This window comes from Papilio machaon, chromosome 27 (genome assembly GCF_912999745.1).
Source record: "Papilio machaon chromosome 27, ilPapMach1.1, whole genome shotgun sequence".
Taxonomy (NCBI): Eukaryota; Metazoa; Arthropoda; class Insecta; order Lepidoptera; family Papilionidae; genus Papilio; species Papilio machaon.
The window spans coordinates 2,481,110-2,504,729 of NC_060012.1; the positions used below are offsets into that span (position 1 = coordinate 2,481,110).

The 23,620-nt window shown below is 34.9% G+C and overlaps 1 protein-coding gene across 14 annotated transcripts in view; it reads right to left on the bottom strand.

The window, feature by feature from the left end:
- The window catches only part of LOC106707973 (ryanodine receptor), a 90,859-nt gene that overhangs the window by 9,980 nt on the left and 57,259 nt on the right, over positions 1-23,620 (bottom strand). For 10 of the 14 annotated variants that reach the window (XM_045684805.1, XM_045684795.1, XM_045684798.1 and 7 more), the window contains 34 exons: positions 23,431-23,593; positions 22,901-23,093; positions 22,440-22,517; positions 22,034-22,154; positions 21,640-21,733; positions 21,104-21,241; positions 19,559-19,576; positions 18,850-19,006; positions 18,115-18,440; positions 17,238-17,392; positions 16,985-17,162; positions 16,369-16,504; positions 11,276-11,400; positions 10,943-11,063; positions 10,520-10,709; positions 9,981-10,230; positions 9,592-9,736; positions 9,198-9,310; positions 8,503-8,574; positions 7,825-7,983; positions 7,397-7,624; positions 6,835-6,947; positions 5,734-5,827; positions 4,833-4,961; positions 4,311-4,445; positions 3,602-3,781; positions 3,361-3,481; positions 2,907-3,017; positions 2,520-2,647; positions 2,057-2,187; positions 1,695-1,855; positions 1,275-1,476; positions 710-871; positions 116-272 (listed from right to left, as the gene is read on the bottom strand). In XM_045684805.1, the coding sequence (XP_045540761.1) occupies positions 116-272; positions 710-871; positions 1,275-1,476; positions 1,695-1,855; positions 2,057-2,187; positions 2,520-2,647; positions 2,907-3,017; positions 3,361-3,481; positions 3,602-3,781; positions 4,311-4,445; positions 4,833-4,961; positions 5,734-5,827; positions 6,835-6,947; positions 7,397-7,624; positions 7,825-7,983; positions 8,503-8,574; positions 9,198-9,310; positions 9,592-9,736; positions 9,981-10,230; positions 10,520-10,709; positions 10,943-11,063; positions 11,276-11,400; positions 16,369-16,504; positions 16,985-17,162; positions 17,238-17,392; positions 18,115-18,440; positions 18,850-19,006; positions 19,559-19,576; positions 21,104-21,241; positions 21,640-21,733; positions 22,034-22,154; positions 22,440-22,517; positions 22,901-23,093; positions 23,431-23,593 (4,984 nt within the window). The remainder of the gene's footprint in view (positions 1-115; positions 273-709; positions 872-1,274; positions 1,477-1,694; positions 1,856-2,056; positions 2,188-2,519; positions 2,648-2,906; positions 3,018-3,360; positions 3,482-3,601; positions 3,782-4,310; positions 4,446-4,832; positions 4,962-5,733; positions 5,828-6,834; positions 6,948-7,396; positions 7,625-7,824; positions 7,984-8,502; positions 8,575-9,197; positions 9,311-9,591; positions 9,737-9,980; positions 10,231-10,519; positions 10,710-10,942; positions 11,064-11,275; positions 11,401-16,368; positions 16,505-16,984; positions 17,163-17,237; positions 17,393-18,114; positions 18,441-18,849; positions 19,007-19,558; positions 19,577-21,103; positions 21,242-21,639; positions 21,734-22,033; positions 22,155-22,439; positions 22,518-22,900; positions 23,094-23,430; positions 23,594-23,620) is intronic. The other 4 variants (XM_045684803.1, XM_045684800.1, XM_045684806.1 and 1 more) reach the window with 1 other exon arrangement.

The window sequence follows — 23,620 nt, forward strand, 5'->3', positions numbered from 1 at the left end:
GAACCAAGGTTGACTAACTACTAAAATAGTCCAAATAATACCGTTGATTTTGGTAATGATGACCATGATGATGATGAATGGTCATCACCCTGGTCCTGGGATGATAATAACATACCTTGATCTGCGGTTTCTCCCACTGCTCGATGTTGGACTCCTTGATCTCGAAGTAGACGCGCTCGATGCGTTTTGAGCCGCCCATGATCTCGATACGTCCTAAGAATGGCTCAAAGTAATTCAGTACTGAGCCAGCCGTCTCCAGGAAACGAGCCAATCTGTAAGAAATTTATTTTTATTTGGGCATGGAAATAACTAAAATGTGAACTTTGATTACCAAATCAATCGTATTAAGACATGTTTCGATCTCTATTATTTACTTTGATAAAAAAAATGGAGACAACAATATCTGACAATACAAATGTTCAGTAAAGGATTGAAACAAATTGCTTTGTCGTTACAAAGCAATTACTCGTGAGGGCAAATCGTCCAAATACTACGTGAGGGCCTTCAAGAGTAAAATGTAGGGACTTACTAAACAAGTGCGTAACTTTAGACCACATCACAATATCAGATGGGATCGTAGTCAAGTGCTACTTCATTAATTATTAAAAATAAAAAAACAAGACTAAATAATAGTAGATACTCCGTTACATATAAAGCATAATAATTTCCAAATCACAAATATTGATTATTGATGTCGTTTGTAAGTTACCTGGGCTCATTGGGCATGTGCTCAGAGAGGTTGGTGAGGAGTACGGCGAGATTGAAGCCGATCTCTTTAGCGGGCTCGTGGAAGCGGTCGCAGAAGCCGATGTAGTCCAGTTTACCATCGTGATTTGTCTCGCAACACGCCAACAGGAATTCTATCTCCTCACTGGAATGTGAAAAGATCAACAACAACATCTGTTGCATGAATTGGCCTCGCTCAGTGAAATACCACGAACATACAGAAGACAGATTTGAAGTGGAAGTAATCCCGCGTACACATTGATGAGTGTGGTGCCGAAGAACTAATTTTAGTCCTCCTGCCGAAAGAGGGGACGCATAGGAAGCAGATATATCCTCTTTCTGTGCGTAACCTTATGATATAAAAAAAGGAGGGATCTGTAACTAAAATAATGATTGTTGTAGAAAATGTACTTGAAAAGGAACACTTCTTTTTGGCATATTTAATGGCAATATTAGATCTTCGTTTTTGAACAAATGGCGTAGGACACAATATTTTAGACACCTTGTCACTGATCCTAAAATTACTATTATCAAAAAATAAAACTTACGGCGTGTAACTCTTCTGCTGTTCCATCTTCTCCTTGAAGTCCTTGGGCAGCACCCAGCCGTCGTTGTTGGCGTCTATCTCCTGGAAACTGGGGCTGGATGTCAGGTCTTTCATCTTCAGGAACATATCGAAGTACTTCAGGATCAGCTCTACATTGGACGCGGACTCTACCAGTGTGTCCACCATTTGTTTACCAATTGTACCTGGAATAGTTTATTGTGTTTAGTTAGAAACTTTGAATAAAAAATGAATAGTTAATTTATTCAAATTTAATTACAAATAATAAATATATTATTACGACGTTTTAAGGTCTCTGCAAAATTTTGAAAAAAAAAATAATAATAATTTTATGAATTTTGATTGCAAAATAAGAAATATGAGAAAATAAAGACAGTTGTTTAAAATTTATTGACAGACTAACCATTCACAACATTTCCTTCGAGCATGGACAGCATCATGGTGATCATGTCCTTCTGCAGATTGAGGAGTTCCTTCAGCAGATCAACTTGTGAAGAATGCTTCGACAGCTTGTCCTGCATGTGCGAGAACAGGAATAGGAAACCTCCCACCGCGTCCCACAACCTGACAAATAGACATAAATATTATAGCTAGTCTAGCCTACCTTAGTCACTAGGCTATAGTCAACCACTACTCAGTTATGTACACCTTCTATTGAGACATAGCTGTTTCTAGTTTTTCAACGAGAATTAAAGGAATGATATGATTTTATACAAGTGCTTTGATAATGAGAAATTACATTATTTTTTTGTAATCTTATTGTACCTAGAATGCGCTAACGCCTGTTGGTTCTGTGTGCAAGGTCCCTGTATGACCTCAGTGAGAGTGTTGAACACTTGCGATGCTACGCCGATAGCTTTGAAGAAGTTCGCCTTTCCAGCGGGGTCGATTAGTTCCTGGTATATTAAAAATTACGTTATTACTTCTTTAAAGAAATAATTGTCTGTTATTAAAACACAAATGTATTAGTGTAAAGAATTTTTTTGCGGAGAAGCTAAAAATAACTTCAATCAGAAATTAACTTTTTAGGTTTCAGGTGAACTGGGCTAACATTTCGATTAATAGTAATAATGGAAAAAGGGTCTTACTAAAGTACTCAGATACATATAATGATCATTTAAACAGTCCCTCAGTGTACGTTTTTCGTACCAAAGCTACGCTAAGGTAGTGACAATTTAATGACTATATACAGCAGTAAGAGATGAGGTCAGTGGTAGTGGTTAGTGACCTTGCTGGAGTAGTGCCAGTAGAAGTCCATGATGGACTCCTGCAGACGCAGCAGATAGTCGACGGTGCAGATCACCACATTCACAGTTGTCGTGTTGCCAGCTTGTGTACGTAGATAGTTCTGCCATTCTGTAATATACAAAATTACAATAACTGACTATGCCCTTATAAAACTCAGGGGAATATAAAATTTTGATATAAGTTTGGCTGTCGCCTATAATAATCTCAGTAAGATCGTCTGAATGCTTGCGTTACTTAGAAATTAATGGTGTAATTACCTACTAGTTGCGGACCTTTCAGGGCCCTTTTTTAGTTCACGGTGCGGTCCCTCTTGCACTAAGTGCGATTTAAGTCGGTATTTATTTAGTTAATTAATAAATATACTGACCCAGGTTATGTCCCTCGCAGGTGAGTTGTATGAAGCGGAAGAGCGCGCACGTAAATTCCGCGTCGTGCATGTTCTTCTCGCCCGCAGCGCCCTCGAGACCCACACCCAGACCTAAAACACAGTATATCAGAGGTCTCCATATCGCATTCATTTATAGTGTAAATTGCGTATCGATTTACGAAACGTTTACTTATCCCTTTTTGAATTTAAATGCTTATTAGGAGAACCTTAGAAAAGAAAAAGTTCTTCACTAAAAATCTAATTTCTTTTGCAAAAATTTAAACCTTAGAAGGCAAAATGTGTTTTTGGTGGATTTTTTTTTGATAATTATTTCATAACTCATATTTCTTATAATAAGTAATTGTGAGTCATTAGTAATAAAAATTTTAATGCTAATTAGTAATTTTCGAATGTTTTGTTATATTGAGATGTGCACGATATTTTCAATTTTTACCTTCAGCTTTTGTATTTCTTTCGAATGCGTCCAGATCCAGTACAGAGCAGGAGTTCATAAGACCAGCGATAGACGTGAAGAACCCAACGTCTTTTTTATCCTTCAGATGGTTTAACATACCCTAAACAAAAAGATCAATAAATAGCATTTTCTCCAAAACGATATAAGGCTAATGTTTAAGATCTTTTAACCGACTTCAAAGGTGAATAGGTTCTCAATTCGCCTGTATTTTTTAACTTACCATTTGTATATCAATATTACCCCCCCTCAGTATAGAGATGCCGAGCTGCAATGTCTTCATGACCATGTCGCTGGGCACACCCTTGGAGGCGGATATGTGCAGCAACACCATCTCAGCCACTCCGCGGTCAGCGAGACGAGCTTGGTGGAACAACAGCTTTTGTTTCTCCATCTCTTGCTCCTGGGTAATTTGTTGGGAATTATGAGAGGGAGGTTTTTTTACATCACATTTTTGGAGGTGATTTGTTAATATGTGTACATACCATGAACATGTCCATTGTTTTCTGCATGTAATATTATAATTTATTAATGAAATTTTGTAATACGTGAAAATGTGCTATTTAAACCAAAAAATAAAATATAAACATACATTAAAAGTAATTATTAGTGAAATTTTATTCGCAATACAGACAAACATCGGTAAATTTAGATAATCTAATATATAAAATTCTCGTGTCACAGTTTTCGTCACCGTACTCCTCCGAAACGGCTTGACCGATTCTCACGAAATTTTGTGAGCATATTCAGTAGGTCTAAGAATCGGCAAACATCTATTTTTCATTTTTTTTTTCATTTTCTTTTTAACTGCGCGCGGACGGAATCGCGGGCGACAGCTAGTTTACTTATAATTATTAATTAAGGTAAGGTTTTCCAGATATTCATTTTAACATGTGTCATTAATTTGTGTAAAAATATAATTTATAACTCACATGTATACTCGCTCCTCCTTCCTCCTCTCCCTCCGCTTCTCCTCCTGCCTCTTCCTCCTCACCACCACCCTCCTCCTCCTCCTCGCCGCATGATTTGGCGATTATGTGCGCGTACGACATGTATAGCGGGTCCTCCTGCAAAGTAAATAAAACAAAATCGTTTTCAAATATGTATGTCGGCTCAAAATGTAAGCCCGAACATTGTGTTCTGCGCAATGACTCGCGCTAAGTTAAGAGTTCCAAGATAATTGAAAACTATTATACCTAGTTCCAATCCAAACGCTCAGTAATACCACAAACTGCACTTTACGCTGCAACTTGAAACATCCAGGATATTTCTGGTCAAAACCATTTATCTCACAAAATTTTATAACATTAGCTACACTTACTTTGCAATATCACTTTTATTATAAAATTTCCATAAAATAGCCAATTTAATTTTGGATTGAAAAAATACGGAGATATTTTGTGTTACATTATAAGTTATATATACCGCGTAGTTGTAAGCTTATTGTGAAATACCTGCAGCGCGCCGGAGCGCTCTGTCATGGCGCCGCGACAGAAGGTGGTCACCAACTGTGTGAGAGGGTCCGGCTTGCCCTCCTCTTCTACCACATCGCTCTTCTTCAGTTCCGCCTCCTCGAACGATTGCTGCAATACACACAATGCACACACGATAAAGTTCTTCAGTTAGTGATAAAACAATTCAATGAAACAACTAGAAAAGGTCCCTGTATCAAAATGAATCCTACTATTAGATCTTTTTGTATTATTGTTTTAAATATTCTTCACTAGTATTATTTAACTAAATTCAAGAAATATACCTTAAAAGTAACACAATAAATAAATTTTGAGGGTAATTACAAAGGGCCTTTCAAGAGTAGAGTGAACGCACTTATTGAAGTAGTGCGTACCTTTCGATTCCGTCAATTAAAATCAGACGGGAATGTGGTCAAGCGCTACTTTAGTCGTATTTAAAAAAATACTCAGGATTATAAAATTAATTTCTAATTTACTTGATCATCTTAACAATGGTGAGAAATACTGTAAGCCCTAAGTAGGTGGCGCTAGCGTCAAAAGTGGGTTGTCATCTGTAATTTTTTTACGTCATTATAGCAATTTAAGGAAAATTAATTTCATTTCTTTTTAATTTGTCTTATAAATAATTTATAAACTGTATTAAAAAAAAACTTATTTTAGAATATTTTGAGTGAAATTTGACGGAAGTCGTTAGTATGATTTCAACTCTACAGAGTACTTTGTAATTTGGATATAAAATTAAGTATCTTTTTGTGTATCTTTGATATATTTAGTGCTACTTCCACTCTTGATTATGCCGACATCTACCTATATAGTGATAAAAAGGCAGATTTTCTTTCTATTTACATAACTTACTGCTAGCATAAAAACTTGAAATGTTTACCGTGAGATCTTCAATCATGACCTCTTGGCCGGTGTTTTCTTCTTCCAACCAGAGCTCGTAGTACGTCCTTGCGAATATGTTGCAAGCACGATGTCTGTCAATATCATTAACATTACAATTTAATTATACAATTCTTTTTCTTTTATTTATTAAACTTTTCAAAAACTAGAGGAATCAGAATCGAAGGTTTACAATTCCTAGCGAAGCACCCGCTGAATATGTATTATTAGATTCAAACTTTGTCTTATGGCAGATGTAACAATTCATATTTTTTTAATGGGTGCCAAGTTGTCCATTTCGGGCGGTGGAAAGCACAAGAGTTCGCTACGCTTTTTTTCCACTTTATCTGAAATTGTGTTCTGTAAAATGACCGGCTTTACTATATTACAAGGCACCCGACTTCGTAATACAGCTCGTGTTCATAAAAGTAAAACTGATGTTAAGAGGGTCCTGTGTACAACTTCTCAGGCAATGTTCTGAGCAATCCCAAAGTTTGGATGGCACAGTTTGGCTGGAATAATCTAAGATGAAGATACAAACCGGCTAAGTTTATAAAGATGTATGGATCTAAGACAGGCGACTGCGGCGCGTTTCCTGGCCGCGCACAAAACGCGCTGCCATGTGTCCGAGCGCTGCCGAGGTTTGGTCGCCTGTACAGGTACATCGCGTGCCAACGCATGCTTGTTAGTGTACACAACACGGTTAAATGTATGTTACAATTAAATAAACGGTTAAAGGTACGCTTGTTAGAACTAAACAACGAGGGTATTCTTGTTAATATAAAATAAAACAAGGAGTTATGTTTGTTGCAGAATTAAAGTTACCGGAATTAGTTTTCATTGTGGGTACAGCTATACAAAAAGAATTTCGAGAATTCTAAGATATGTTTAATGAAAAATGCAATTTCATGATAATAAGTATTCTTTTGTTGCAAAAACTGGACAAAGTTTAGACAGTTTCTGTACAATACTAAGCATATTAAGACAGGAAATTATTTGTAAATATTTTTATAGAAATTGCGCTTAAAATATTCATATAAATGCAAAATAAACACACAACAAAAACAAATATAAAACAAAAAAAGTAAAACGTAATAAGCACCTTGGCAATGAATGTAGCGATGTTTGTCTAAAGCAAGCTATGACTGCTCGCTTGCGTTGTATAGATACAACAGAACGGTATACGTTCTTACTCATTTGTTGGGGATGGTCGATCTGATGGGTCATAAAATATTATATTAAATACTATGCAAACTGTACAAAAATAATAAAAAAAACTCGTATACTTCATTAGTTTAGTTAATTTTTACTTTTTATCACCAGTACAGTTACGCATTAAAATATACTTAAGTGATAAATAATATGAAAAAGGATTGAAAAAATTTGCAAATCAAAATTAAATTATTCAAAATTAATGGAAAAAATAATAGATAATAAAAAAAACAAATCGAAATGATATTTTATATTCGACCTTAAGCATTATGAATTAAAGTTGTAATTCATGTATAACTTATTTATTTATTTATTTAAACTTTGTACATACACATGAAGTATTGTACTGGAAAACTTAACTCTAAAAGAGTTCTCTTACAGCTTACCGTTATATAGAGAGAGGTTGTTTAATGGGTAATTTATTTATTTGTTTATTTTTTTATTTAACTTACCATATGTAATCCGAACAGTACTTTACTCATGGCCACAATCCGCTCCACAGTATCGTCTATGATCTTAGCTTTGTTCTCCGCAGTCTCTACTGTTATAGTGGTCTTACTTTTAGAGCCCAGTTTGCTGTATAAATAATGTTGCCATGACATCTCGTCAGCCGGATCTATTTTATCCGGCAAAGTTAACTGAGTTTTAGCGAATTCCGCCACATCTTGTTCTGACATTTTCTGTAATAATATGATAAATATAATTAAATAAAAGATAGTAATCTGTTGATCTTTTATTTTACGTCGTTTTTTTTAAAGCGGAAAATTCCACGACTACGAAAAAGAGACGCGGAAAGTGGAATTTAGTCTGATGAGTATGACCCAGAGGGCAATTCTAATTGTCTTCACCTTCCCAATCTTGTCTTAAAAGGGATGGTTACCTTGAGGAACCTGTCCTTGCAGTGCTGCACGAGCTCCTGTTCCCTGCCCGCGAAGAGGTTGAGGCCGACGGGCAGCAGCCGCTTGAGGCACGCCACCATCAGCGACGCCTGCACCTCCTTGTCTTTGTCGCGCTTCTTGTCTCGGTGTTTCTTCTTCTTCTGCACAGAGAGTTAAATTCGCTATCCACTTAGGATCAGTAGTGGTATTAGGGTAGGGCAAGGCGGGGACACCCGCCCTGGGCGCCGGGCATAAAAGGGCGTCGCAGGCGTATAGTTGGACACATAGCAGATAAGTTTGATGTCGAGATATTTCTTGATTTCATTTAACAAGTATGTATATGTAAGGCCAAATGGATTTCACCTTTTCCTGCGAAAGGGAAGTGGATTTGGCAAAGGTAGGGAATGTACACGAAGGAGAAATATATTTTTCATACATACCCTGCCCTGTCAATTAAAGATAGGCAACAGCTATCTTTTAAATTACAGATGTCTACGGGCAGCGGTCACTTAGCCATTTTAACGTAATCACGTGGCCGCATAGTTATTTGCCACCTTTTTAAGTATAATAAATAAAAGAAATAAATATTTTTACTTACGCACCACATTCAGGTTTAAGACGAAACTTCCTAAACAAAACATGAAACATAAACAGTATATAAAGAAGAAAAGAGACGTTACCTTTCCACCACCTTGAGGTGTTCCATCCACGATGGTGGTAACCCGCCTTGTAGCTGTAGGCATTATGAGCACCTGTGGTCCAATACGAAAATGCACTCTAAGAAATACAGAATAAAGTACAAAACACAACGACCCATACTTTGGGTCAAGAGTTTACATCATGCTGTGAGTTTACATATTGAAGATTTACATATAAATTGTGCGAAAAGATCTTGTGCTATAGAAAGACAACTTCGTTATTTTGGCTGATATTAAATAACTGACGAATTTAAAATAATTTTAATTTGATTTTTATAGCTAAAGACGAAAATTAATAAGTAATATTTACACTATTATTGTAGAGAGGAAATAATTAAATTTTTGTTTGTTTGTAACGAATAAACTCAAAAACTACTGGAACGATTTCAAAACTTCTTACACCATTAAAATGCTTCATAATCCCGGAGTAACATAGGCTTTATTTAATATTGTTATAAAACATTTTAAAAAAAAGTACACCCGTACAAAGCTACGATGGGACGCTAGTAGCTAGAAAGATCTTTAGAATACACTTTTAAAGATATTATCAGCACAAAATAACAAAAATTTAGAATCACACATTCATAAAGTAATAGATTTTTCATAGTAATTCTGAATTTTTTGACAAATACGTTGTTATCTTTCCAAAAAATAATTAATAATAATTCACAGCTTACCATATTGTCGATTTCATTCGCTGATATAAAGTTCTGTTCTTCCTTCAAGAAGTATTGACTCTTTGACCAGATGTTGAATATCTCTGCTACGTGATTGTAAAGTTCTTCTGCCTCTGTACAAATGTAAACAGAAAGATGTCGACCAAGTACAGTCAGGTAACTCTACAATGTCCAAAGATGTACTGTGCCATATTCTCCTCTTTGTTTGTCTCAAAGAGAATGAGCGAGACACAATGTACATGTATCGCGTTGTTATAAGAATTAAAAATAGATCAATTTAAAGAACAATAAGAGTTTAATATAGAAGACCTAACTTTACTTAACTTTTTTTGTATTAGTTACTGTCTTTAAGTATTTATTTACAAAAATTAAAAAAAAATTATAATAATTTTACCTGGTACGTTGTTTCTAAGCCAGTGATTTCTCTGTAGATCAACGTACTTGATGAGAAGGGGATAGAAAGAGTAAATGTCTCGCACCAGTAGCTGCCAGTCTTCTTGTATCTGAGACTCTACTTGTGACGTATCATCCGTAGAAGACTGGTTAAAAAAAGAGAGAAAAATAAGACATTGCAGTGTTTTTGCTATTACAATTTTTCTACGTTACGTACTATCGGGAGTTCTGGCGGTATTCAACCTTTAAAGCCACAGTAGTTTAGTTTAGCTACGTTTCGTAAGCATTGAGACGACGACGCGGAACAATAGGACGTAGCTAAGTATTTGTACGAAATGTATAAAAGTGGAACACGTCGAAGTGCCCTGACTGTATTTAAAATAAAGTTACCTTTATGAATCCTCTCAAACTCTCTTCCTTATGGAACATGGTGTCGGTTCGTTTCCTCACTCTTTCCGCCAGAGGTAAGAAGGAGTCTCGCAGCAACTCCTCAGAGCTGTTGATGATGATTTGTTGTGTGTATGTTGCGATGCGCGTCATCCACGGCGCACTCTCATTGCCTATGTTCTTCTTTATCAGTTTCAATACGTTCTTCAGAAGTTGGTTCATATGTTCTGCAGTTACCATTGTTACGTGGTTGCTAGAATTAAATCATATTTTAAGGTATAATTAAAGCTAAATTAAAAGAAACGTTTTTTCACGAAGAGGGAAGTTCCATATTGAAAAAAGTACTCATTTAAATTACTTCATGTTGGGCAGTTATTCTAAACGTGGTCCAGAAGGACTCTCTAAGGTTCACGGAAGATCCGGCCGGAAATGAAGTTCTAACAGGGAATTGACCAAAACAAGTCGTTTTCAAAATTATGTACAAGAAAATAGTTTTGAAATCTGATGTAGATATAAGTATAGAAAAAAAAAAATTTCCTCACCCGCCAGTAGGTGTGACATTATCAGGTCCCTGCGCCCACCAGAATGGCAAATAGGAGCATAAGAGTGGTAACACAACATCGATGATGTGCGGGGCCTCATTGTAAGTTTTGTCAGACTCAACAAACTGATCGACTTCATTCAGTATTGTCTCTAATGTAGGCATCGATTGTTCCATCTTAGCCATTATATCTGTAATTATGTTACAAATTAGAAATAAATGTCTTTCGAAATACACAAAAGCTCAAGGTAAGGTTTCAAATTATGTAAACTTATTAAAAAAAAACGGCTCTATAGCGTTTATTTAATCTTTTTTAGCGTTTAAGTTATCGTGGCTGCAAGAGAGCGAAAGCGGTTAATTAAAGCAATAAATTTTTTAAATCTAGTCTAATATTTACATAATGCATACTAATAATTATCCAAACCTTGAGCTTCCAACGAATGATCAGCGATACGATTGAGTAGCGAGAACTGATTGTGCTTATTGAGGTGCGGCTCCAGGAACGCCACCGGGAACGTAGAGCTGAACGCACCCAGACAAGATCCCTGGAAAAATAGTAGAATACAGTATAAGTACATAGTACACAGTACAAATAGAATAGTAATCTTAACTGTTGTTTGTGAAGTACTGAATAAGGATGTCCAAGAATCGATTGTTGATAATTTGAAGCTTACTTTAAGCAATAAAAAAGGTTATTAGAAAGGTTGTTGTTTAATAGAAAGAGTGAGAGAAAGATAGACATTTATAGGTAACTGACCAGTGCAGGCTTGTTCCTTTCTATCTCAGTCTTAAGATATTTCCTGTCGTGCGTGAGCATCGCATCTGTACCCAGTGTATACAGAGAGCCCAGCATCTTGTAAGATGCTACTTGGATCTCGTCAACTGAAACAAAAAAGATGTTTGTAGTTTACAATATTAATTTATGTATTATAAGTATATTAAGTTTTAGTTTCCAATTGATTTATATACATTTTTTGCTTGATACTTCTTTAACTCAAACTTTTTCAAAGAAAATAAGCCTTGTAATTTCTAGATAAACCGTTTACTTTATTCATTTTGATACATAGTGTGTGTGTGTGTGTGTGTGTGTGTGTGTAAGGTTACAAAGTAAAGTAAGTTATAGCTTTTCTATGTAAATTTAATATTTCTTGCACTAAGTCATCATCATCATCGTCATCTCCCTAGCCTTTTCCCACTCACGTAGGGTCGACACACAATGTATTATAAACCTTAAAGTTTTGACTTAAGTTTTTACGGCCGGCCTGCCCGTCGCCTACCCTATTTCTTGCACTAAGAAATAAAATAAATATGATTTCGTAAATCAAATTTGTTTTATCATAATGTACTTTGAATGTAATAAACTTTGAAACCATGTAAGAGTAGAAAATAGTGAAAATGAAAAATGTTGTTGTACGGTGGCTTACTTCATATGTTTTTAATTATTAAATGCAGAGTTGGTTTTTTTTTTATTAATTTTAAATTCTAATACGTAATTGAAAAAGAACACAACCAAGTCACGTTTAGTGTATCATTTCGAGATATTTACAGATATACTGAAAGAAAATAATGAACAAAAAAAATTTGTTATATTGTAAAAAAAACTCATAAGTTGTTTTATTTCTAGGCAAGAGAGGACGAATTAATTTCTGTAGACGATGTGATATCTAGATTTATAAAGAATGTTACTCGAATGAACCTGGACTTGTTACACTCCATTAGTAAGTATTAAGTTTAAGGAAATTTTTGAGAACAATAATTAAAAAAATATATATTTTTATAGAAATTATTCAATTTTTTTAATGGCTACAAAGGTAAAACAAACGACGAAAGAAAATATGAATTGTTTGTAAGATAGATGTTAGGAGTTACGGCCCTTTCTACACAAGGCAACTTAAAACGTCGATACTAATGTTGTATGGTTGCGTAGCGAGAATTGTGTTGTGCGGGCTCCATACTCACAACGTTGAATCGTCGACGTGAGTCGTCTATTCGGTCAGTACAGTCATAGCGACAACTCACGACGATCTTGACAAAGCGGTTGTGAGTGACTGTCCCTGGCGATGATATAGAAATGTGGAAGATGCGCGACGTGTACGAAGATCTATGATATTGTATTACGTAAGTCGTTTAGCGACTGAAATGACCAGTATTCAAAGATCTATGTTGTTTTGTGTACGAAGGGCCTAATAGGGATGTATGGAAGAGTAGATAATGACATTTTTGGAAAAGGGAAGAAGAAATTAATATTAAAAAATCCCAATTTAAAAAAGTAACCTTTTCAGAAGATGCACACAACAATATAGGTGACATGAAAACACATAAAATAGTAGCACTGGATTCTGAACGAAATGATATAGGAAATTATTTACAAAAGCATGATAAAAATCTACATTTCCTCCATACATTAGTCAACGATGAACCCAGTGCATCGATTGAAGGAATCACATTCGATCCAAGAACAAAATTAAATGCACTTGACATTTTACGAAATATATTTCAACTTTATAAACGTACAATACCAGAAAAACATAAGAATAACGTTAAAACAAAACAAGTAAATAACATTTGGAAAACATTACCAATAAAATTGAATACATTAATACAGGGTTATGATGAAAATTTTTCTTTTAAAATCTCTAAAGAGGATACAAAACCATTAATAATAGTTTTGGCTAATTCGGATAAGGTACAGTTTTTAATTCTATTTTATTTAGCTTAAGAGGTTTTAGAGTTGCAAACCTTTTTTGACGTCGTTAGAAAAACCTTCCAAAGTTCGTCATAACCTACTACAAACATAGGTTTTTTTATAGATATCAAGCATTATATATCATTTCCGTAACTGCTTTCCTTCTCTATTTAAATCTAATATATAAAATTCTCGTGTCGCGGTGTTTGTGGTTAAACTCTTCCGAAACGGCTTGACCGATTCTCATGAAATTTTGTGAACATATTGAATAGGTCTGAGAATCGGCCAACATCTATTTTTCATACCAATATTAAGTTTTTTTTGACTGTGCGCGGACGGAGTCGCGGGCGACAGCTAGTAATAACATAAAACAATCAAGAAAAATGTGCCAGGAAATCGATTTTCTACATAAATCCATAACTTACAAATTTCACTTTCAGAGACAAAGTAATGAAATTGATACATCGGATATGAAAGAAATAGTATATAAAGAACAGAACCAAGCATTTCTAAGAGACGGCTGCGTAACTTGTGTTCAGGCTCAAGTGAAAAGATGTTATAAGGTAATTATTTAAATTTTTAAGGTTTATAAAGGTCCTACATTAAATTTCTTTATACCTACGTTTTCGGTAGTTTGCGAAATTGCAAGAAATATGTAGATTAGTTAGCAATAGCTAAATATGTGACAAAAAATCGTTCTTAAGTCATGAAAAGAAAACATTAAAGTCTAACCTGGATAGGCGAGAAACCTCTATAAGAGAGAGCCATTATCCGATAACGAGGGACAACCCCCATGAGCGAGAAACTCGGGTCTTTTACCCTGAAATCTGTATGAACAATATCGCGGTCTCTTAGACTCTGGCTTATCCAGGTTCGACTGTATTTGAATTACTTTTTTTTTTACAAAAAAAAAATACTTTTACTTTTTGTTACTGTTAATATGATAATACTTGATAATCCAAGTTACAAAAAAGAAAAAGATAAGATAGTGCCGTATAATAGTCCGAATATGCTAAATACTTTAATTCTACAGGCTTTAAAAGAGTGTACAAAAACAACGTGTGCGACTTACAATTGTAAGAGTAGTTTTAAAAAAGCTTTCAAAGCAAATAGTAAAAAAGCTTGTATTGCTGAATTCTGGAGAGAGGAAGACAGTAAAATAGGGAACAAAAGAAATACATCAGCAGTTATATATGTCAACCATCCAGGTAATATGTAACATGATTATCTCGTAGACATTTAACTTATTCTTTGGTGCTCCAGAGAAAATAAACTACTTACGATGCGTGCGGTTTGTGAAATAACTGCCTTTTATCAGGTTCTTAGTCCAACTTTTTAATGAAAGCTTCTTAATAATTATTTTTTATAATTATTACACATAATAAAGAGCTGGAAATTACTGATGTATTAAATTTTTATAAACGCGAGTATTTTGTTAAAGATTTGTAATTTTTGTTAATAATAATGTTTTTAATTAAAGTATGTTATTATTGAAGTTTAATAGATTAATGCTTATTGTTATGTATTTTAATTTTAAAGATACACCGCCTAGAATAACAAGAACCTTCGTCGATTTGAACTTAGGCTGTGAAGACGAAGAGGTAACATTTTAATATTTTATTACTTAATTACTATAACTAGGTTTCATTTTATTTATTTGCTACACTTTTTAAGATGAATAATTTCATTTAATAGTTTAAGTGTTTTTATTGAACACAGCTGTAATAATTATAACATTCTTCTTACTAATATTATAAATGCGAATGTTTGGATGGATGGATGGTTGTTTGTTTGTATCTCCAGAACGACTACATGGATCTCGCTGAAATTTAGCGCAGATGTAGAATATAGTCTGGAAGAATATATAGGCTACTAATTAAGTTTAAGTTAATTTTTTAGAATGATTCATATCCCCGTTCGATCGAGGAATTATTAAGTGTGATGAATTCAAAAACCACTGGTCACAGAAATATGAATGTTCTACGTAACAAGTACGACAAAGCTTGCAAAAAGGCGGTAGCCAAGAAATGTAATAAAGTATGCATTGTAGTCATCACGTAAGTAAATTTTTTAACTATAGTTAATTTTAGTTGTGGCTAGATGTCACTAGAGTGGCAGCCATTACGAGGCTTCCACATGACTAACGTGCTATGGTCAAACATATCTGAACTGATGAGAGCGACATTTAAAGTTGGAGGCGCTAGTTAGCTGTCATAATTTAGTTCGACTATGATAGTCTTGTCGGTCAACTTAACTTATCAATTTAAATAGTAATTACTACGAGAACTGAGGTCATAAGTTGCAAAAAAAGACTTGGAAATTGTTAACTGGTAACCCTTAAAACTTGTAGGCGCCCCCCTCTGTTAATATCAAAAAACTGCCATAACTTTCTTGTTGGACTATAGTTGTCTTGTGTGTTATATTCTATTAAGTAAGGTTCCTCATAGGTTTCTCCGGCATCACTAACGTAATATATCTCTTTTCCACCAACCACGTTAGATATTTAATTCCATTTATTATTCCTTTAACCATAATTTTCCTTTCCTAAAATCTTTTAGTAAAACATGCGCAGATCATAAATGTATGAAAAGGCAGATAAAGTCTTTTAAGAAGGACTGTAAGAAGTCATGTGCTACGGTGTTTGGTGTATCTAAATCCAGCGATGATTCCAGCGACTCCAGTGATGAAGAAGACGAGGAAGATGAAGAAGATGAATCTGATTAGTATATTATTAAAATATTGACGACAAAGAATTTGTTTAATTAATATTCCTTTAAATTATTACGACAGAGCAATACTTGATGGGTAATTTGGTAGTGTTCGGTAGCCCGATATACAGAGCAGATTAGGGCGAAGTGTTTTTTAACCGTTCTACTCCCTAAATACTATAAAAGGATATTGCTTTTTCTCCTGTCCTTTTAGTACCTAAATTACAATTCCATACTAAAGTTTGTAATTTGAAATACATTTAAGAAAACAATTTTTTTTCCAAACAACCTGAAAACTATTACACTATTCACAACACTTTCGATGAAAATACAAAATGCAGTTGGACGACTACGATTTTAAGTCATTTATATTTATTTACAAAGTTTATTGGTTTGAAATGAACTATAGTCCTTTTTATGAAGGAGATAGAGAGTGTGAGAGTGAGATATACTTACGCAGTAGATCAGCGCCGTACTCGCAGTTGGCGAGGTGGTCGAACATGGCGGTGAGGACTGGCAGCAGCACGCCGTTAATATAGCCGAGAGAAGTCGACGTCTTCAGGTGTGTGCCGCGAAGGTGCGCGTATTTACCCTGCAAAATAATTAAATATAATGAATAAACTAGAACTAGTATACGTCCTTTCAAATATCTCGGCCGCTCAAGGTCATGTGCATGCTTGTACGCTACACTGTGTTCTGCGCAGCGACTCGTATGAAGTTCCGAACTACCAATATAATTGACAACCTCAATACTAAAATATAGGAAGACAAGAAACAATTATGGCATGGTCATTATATACTGTCCTGCGTTAATCATAACGTCCTCTGACGGGTATTAAGGTAATAAACAGTACAATTATAATACTCAATTCAACTCCCTTAGGCAACTAAGCTAAAGATAAAAATGTGGGATATTTTGCAGATACACAATATAATGAGACAATGTTAAGAAATCATCAAGCCCGCAACATTAAAGACTCCAGCTGTATTGTCGGATGTTTTTGACACTTTCGAGTATATTCAGTTAGACAGAACATAGGTCTTAGAATAATATAACAAAAATAATTCTTACCTCTTGTAAATTCAGTATCGTATGTCCAAGATCATCTGCCACGTTATTAAAGAATGTGAGCATTGAAGTTCGGATGAACTCGGGGCAGTTCTTGACGAGGGACTTAGCGTCAATGCCTTTGACAAGTACCTGTAGGCAACGCACCGTGATACGCACATCCGGACCAAATGCCGCTAAACTGTAATACAAATGAATTACATTAAATGTAGAGCCAGTGTAGTGATGTCATTTATTCTTTATAAAAACATCCTACCGTGATCTCAAGAGACTGGCCAGTTTACAAAACAACGCTGCGACCATCTCCTTCTCCTTAAGACTGGCAGCGCCAACATTATTAGTTGCCGTCGCCACTGCTATGAAGTAATTACGATGCGTAGAGAAGTATTTCTCCATTAAAGGTAATACCACCTATAAATAAACAATTGAAAACAAAATATAAAGCTTTATTTAAATGGCAACACAGCCAAACTATTTTTTTATGGCAATAAGCAGTTTGACAGTTTGACATATTAATAAAAATGGCGCCTGTCATTTTGTTCTGTCAAATGAAAAACACCTAAAATAATTTATACTCAATTATCATGCATACAACAGCAAGTAAATAAAATTGTTAGATACCATATTATATTTTTGGATATTTTTAGATATATTTCTGATATTAAATAATCATACATAACTTGCTACAATGAAATATAACATTAAATGATAAAAAAACAATTTCATTGTTACTAACACCGACTCTACAATGACTTAGTCTATGTTTTATTCTTTCATTGCGTTGTAAATTAAAAAAGCAAATGAGTATGAATGTTATAAAATGTCACAAAATACCTTCTTGAAATACTTTATTTCCGATTTGTGTTGCTTGTAATGTATTAAAATAGTACATAGATAAAGGAATAGATTAAAAACGTAACACTATTATGAGGAATAACGACAGATTTGCATTATGGAAGATAAAGGAAAAAAATGTATTAGACAAAATCTTTGCTACTACATTTCAGGTTAGGTCCTTACGATAGAGTCAATTGTAGGTAGAAAGAAAATGAAGGTACAATATTTAGTTCAGAATAAAAAAGTTAAGTGCATAATAAATTATAAATACTAATTAATTGTTAATTTATAATTACCTTAGAGAAGAATTTGATATCTCTAGTGCTAGTTTTGAAGCTTGGTCTTCGACTGAAGGTTGTAGACGGTTTCAATAACTTCATATTGATGGTAGCTCTGTCGATGTATTGTATAAGTTTCTCGAGTAACGAGTACGCAAATCTGAGCTCTATTGCTACACCAGTAGTGGTCTGTTCTGTGTCAATTTGTGTGGCTTTGCTTGGTCTATGTAGTTTGTAGCCCTGGTATTGTAGGTATTTGAGGAACTCTTGAGAACGTTCTCGATCTTTTTTCTTCTCTTTGTCTGTCAGTAAATCGTAGGGTACTAACTGAGGATGGATGCCACCTGGAATATTGTGAATGTATTTAATGTTTTAAATACGAAAGTATGCGTAAAACCTGCGCCATGTTATGACGTCATCAAATAAAATAAGCACATAAGCCAACCATACTTTCTTCCAGAAACATCGAAGGATGTATGGATAGATTATGTGTAAGAGAAGTAAATTATATATATAGAGTATAGAAAGAGAGTAAATTCAAATAATGGCTGATAGAGATGTATGGATGAGTAATGAGCCGATCTTCCGTTTGGAAAAGGGCAAAAATGATTCTACCATAGACTACTAATAGAACAGACATGTCATTAAATAAAACTGACTCCGTTTTCTCTCATGTCGGTTTTACATCATATTTTCTAACAGAGCAATCGGTGACGGCAACGCCTCACACATGTTTGTCACACAATGTCTTACCTCCATTAACAACTAACTCCTCTTTCTTCTTCTTAGCCCAGATGTCGTGTGCGTTCTCAGCCAGTCTCTCCGCCATGTTCTGCATCTCTCGGGACAATGTCAAGTTGGTCATGTCCACTGGTTGAGGGTTGTAGTTGAATGGTGTCGCCGAATCCGTCTGCGAATTGTTAGGTTATGTTATATATAAATTGCTAACACTTTCGATACTACGTAAATTCATCCCTCACATTCTCTTTACATAAATAGAGTTAAGAATAAGTAAGTAAAGGTAATGAAAATTCGTAAGTTAAGGCTAAAGATTTTTTAAACTTTTAGGTAATTAAGTTATATTATAATTAAATATATGCAAACCTTAAAATTAACAATTATGTGAATTTAAAAGCAAAAAAAAAATGGTTTATACCAGCCTTTATTATATGTCTTAGTGAAAAAGTTATTACCATACGTTTATTGATAACATTTATTCCAAATTTCGAGATGCTTTACACAAAAATAACACCAGTATTACACACCTAAATGTGGAATGTTAAATGTTTTAAATATACAGCCGTACCAGGAATATAAAAAACCTCGTCATTTTCCGGAAAAATACAGAACTAATTCATTTGCACATATTAGGAAGCGATGTTATAAAGAAGGAGCTTGAAGTGCCAGGTTTTTTATGTTCTTGGTTACGGTGCAAATAACATTGACATGTGTTTGTACTTACAATAATATCGGGCGCTCGCTGTAGTGAATGTGAAACGATGCGGGAATATGAAACAACATTCAGGTTAACAAAACTCATTGAAGGAAACAAAATCATCTCTAAATCGGTATCACTGAACTCTTAGATACGTTAAATTGTCGCTGAAGAAAAAAATCTACTTTAAAGATCTGTTTTAGGTAACCAAATGATTGAATGTGTGAGGGTAACAGTGTTTTTTACGCCTGTTATTATTTTAGCAAAATTAGTTTCTAAACCACCGATTTAGAGATCAAATTCGGTTGTACCACATAAGTTCAATGACAGAGTGTATTAAACACAGTGACACATGCTGTTTGTGGAACATTTTCACTATAAAAAGGGGGACACATAAAACTTTAAAATTAGACACTAATATTTTTATATTTCCCTGGTACTTTTCAGGTATATTTCTGAAATATCAAAATGTTCGCCTAATAGGCAACATTAAAAAGGACTAAAGGTACTGTGATTGTAGGTTTTCTAAACAGTGCTTCCTATTACAATCGAATCTGGATAAGCGAGAAACTCGGGTAAGTGAGAAACCTCTATAAGCGAGAAACTCGGGTAAGTCAGAAACCTCTATAAGCGAGAAACTCGGGTGAGAGAAACCTCTATAAGTGAGAAACTCGGATGAGAGAAACCTCTATAAGCGAGAAACTCGGGTGAGAGAAACCTCTATAAGCGAGAAACTCGGATGAGAGAAACCTCTATAAGCGAGAAACTCGGGTGAGAGAAACCTGTATAAGCGAGAAACTCGGGTGAGAGAAACCTCTATAAGCGAGAAACTCGGGTGAGAGAAACCTCTATAAGCGAGAAACTCGGGTAAGAGAAACCTGTATAAGCGAGAAACTCGGGTGAGAGAAACCTCTATAAGCGAGAAACTCGGGTGAGAGAAACCTCTATAAGCGGGAAACTTGGGTGAGAGAAACCTCTATAAGCGAGAAACTCGGGTAAGTGAGAAAAATATCGCGGTCCCTTAGAGTCTCGCATATCCAGATTCGACTGAATTTACTTCATTCTCTAGAATGATAAGAGTAAAATAATACATGTGTTTTAAACTAAGGTATTAAATTTACTTATCCTATAATAATTAGGACGTAGATTCTAGTTCACTATTTAACTTCATAAAATAAAAATGGTATTTGTTTTCTTAAAACTAATAAATACAAATTTAAATACCACTTCAATCTCGATTTCCACCTCCTGATCGCATGAACAATAAAGTAAATTAATAATAAACTATAAATAAAAAAAAACTAATAATTTTCTGTTTTGTAGCATAACTAAATTTAAATTTAGAAAACTTTGGTGACCTTTTCTAATACTCTGATAAGATAAAATGAAGCAGATTTGAATGTCGTTTAAACAATGATTTATAAAATAAAAAATTAAGTATTAATTTTCTGACTAAAATATAAATAACCGTCAAAATTGTAAAACAATTACACTCATACGATACATAGTAAGTGACAAACATATAATTAAATTTTAACATATAAATATAAATATAAAATAAGCTATACTCACGCCTCCCGATTTCGACTGTCGTCGCATAGAGCTGCGGTTGGTGCTGGGAATGTCCACTTCCGAATGCTCCACAGACCAACCAATAGCCAACAACGCCTTCAGAGATTCTCTCACTGGTTCTTTGTAACGTTCTTTTTCCTGTTAAATATTAAACCCAACAATTAGACTGAATGTAAAACTAGGCCCATTCAGGGGAAGAATATGAATTGATGACCAGCCGTTTAAACTAAAAGAGGTCAGTACAGCGAAGGTTCTAATGGAATTAGCATACATACAAAGCTACATACATACCGTGAAAACATTACTGACTTGGTCAGTTGGGTAAATATAGTAAATATAGATCCATTTTTAGAAACTACAATAAGAAAGAGATTATCAATTCGTCTGGTTTTTTTTAAATTTTTATTGAATGTTTAAACCGAAAAAAATTATAAAAATATATAATATTTTTCCTTTTCAGACAGAATTTCAAATATAATATGTTTTAGTAGGAATGTTTCGACAGTGAAAATCTCTTTCAAACCCATTTAACTTACGTAGTCATTGAGCATGTTGTAGGGCTTGAGACGGGGGTGCGTTTTCTGACTGTCGGACCAAGATTCCCCGTACACCCAACCGTTCTCGATTTTCCTATTAAAAAAGTTTCAACTATATAGAGAAAGTTTTTAACAAAATTTTATATTTATCAAGCCTTCAGCACACTAAACAGAATGCATAGAAGTATGAATATGGAAGAGTTAAGAGAGGAGTCACGACTGTGCTAAACAGAAGTTCATAATCTTTGCATACACGTTTGGGTTACTGTTGGTGTTTTCAAGTAACAAGTAACGACTGTAGTGACACTTGACACATATTTTTGTCTCTGTTTAGTCAAAGAATTTGCGGGATGACATAATGTGTCAATACAAATCTTTTCCCAGTACTACTTACCTGGATGCCCACGCGTCATGGTAATGTTCAGAGAACTTCTGCACGATTGTGTTGAGATCGTTGTTGAGTGCTACTGAAGATGTATTGATCGGTTGCGGGTCGTACTGCGGGTTGTCTGCTCCTGTTTATATCAAAGTACATGATACAGTCGCACTTAGAACTTGGATAAGTTCAAGGGACTGCGATATTTTTCTCGCTTATAAAGGTTTCTTTCAAAGCAGTTTCTCGCTTATGGAGGAAAAAGTTTCGCGATCACTCATCCAGGTTCGACATAAATATCTAGAGCATACTAAATAAAACAATATAGGCATAAATGAGAAGAACTTAATATCAAGCCATTATAAAATTTAGATTCCAAACATATTTATGAAATGTTTATGATTTGAAGACATATTATTTTTCTTACCTGTGGCTTGATTTTCCTTCCCGTAAAATTCATCATCGTAATTCTTCGACAGCGAATAATCAGGTGGTAGAGCACAACCTATAACAATACAAAAAACCGATTTAGAGGTAAAGTTTCATATGAAAAAAAAAACACTTGTTTAGTTTAATTTATGGCAAACATTAATATGATTAATTACGTGATAAAATTGTGACTTATGATAGTCTATTTAGGGGCCATCGTTTTATTGACTTTATTCTGAAAACTTTATTATTTCTGAACTCGGTACAGTATAGTTTTACTGCAAATAAATAAAAAAGAATTCGGCAGTGTTCGATTTGGTGATGGCACTACCGCATCAGCGTATACCAACGGGATAGATTTCATCCTCTAGGGGATATTTATCATCTCTCTCAGAGTCATCATTTTCATCCTCTATACAAAAAACAGAGACAACAAGATGTATCAATGTATATACAGACCAATGGCGATGAGACAAGGCAGCGCTTTCCCGAACAGCTCCGGCTCGTAGTCCATCTTGCTGAGGGAGTCGAAGATGTTGGAGAAGAGCATCATGGTGAGCCGCTTCTCCTCATCGGAGGAGGCGCCGTACACTCCCTGCCCGCCAGTGCTGCCGTAGTACTTCGCGCACCGCTCGTAATGCAGCGTCAGCAACTACGCAGTTACATCATCACTCAATTGAACGATTTCCTGCCATACTCCCAGTCGTTAAAGATTTCCTGCCACACTCACTAGTTCACAAATGATTTCCTGCCACACTCAAAGTTGTTTAATGACAACTAAAAAGTCCCTTAGCGTTGATGTGGCATAATTCTACACCCAAGGACTGCTAACTGTATAAAATGAATAGCTATTGTTGCATAGTTAAGTACATGAAAGAAACTTATTTTAATTTTTTTCATTTTGATCAATTATAAATTCGAACAGTACCCCAAAATAACTTTGCTGCAGAGTATATACAATAAAGTTACCTAACGTCAGTTAAACCTACCCTAAGCGCGACAGTGGTGTACTCAGAGAGCCGGGAGACGTCGACGGTCAGTTTGCGAAGCAGTTTGAGCAGCATGGAGGGCTGCATCGCGGATGTCAGCGCAACCAGGAAGTCTGACACCGCCTCGCGTTGACCTTTCGTCAGCATGCGGTTCTTTGATAATCTGAAATATTATAATGATATTAGAAAG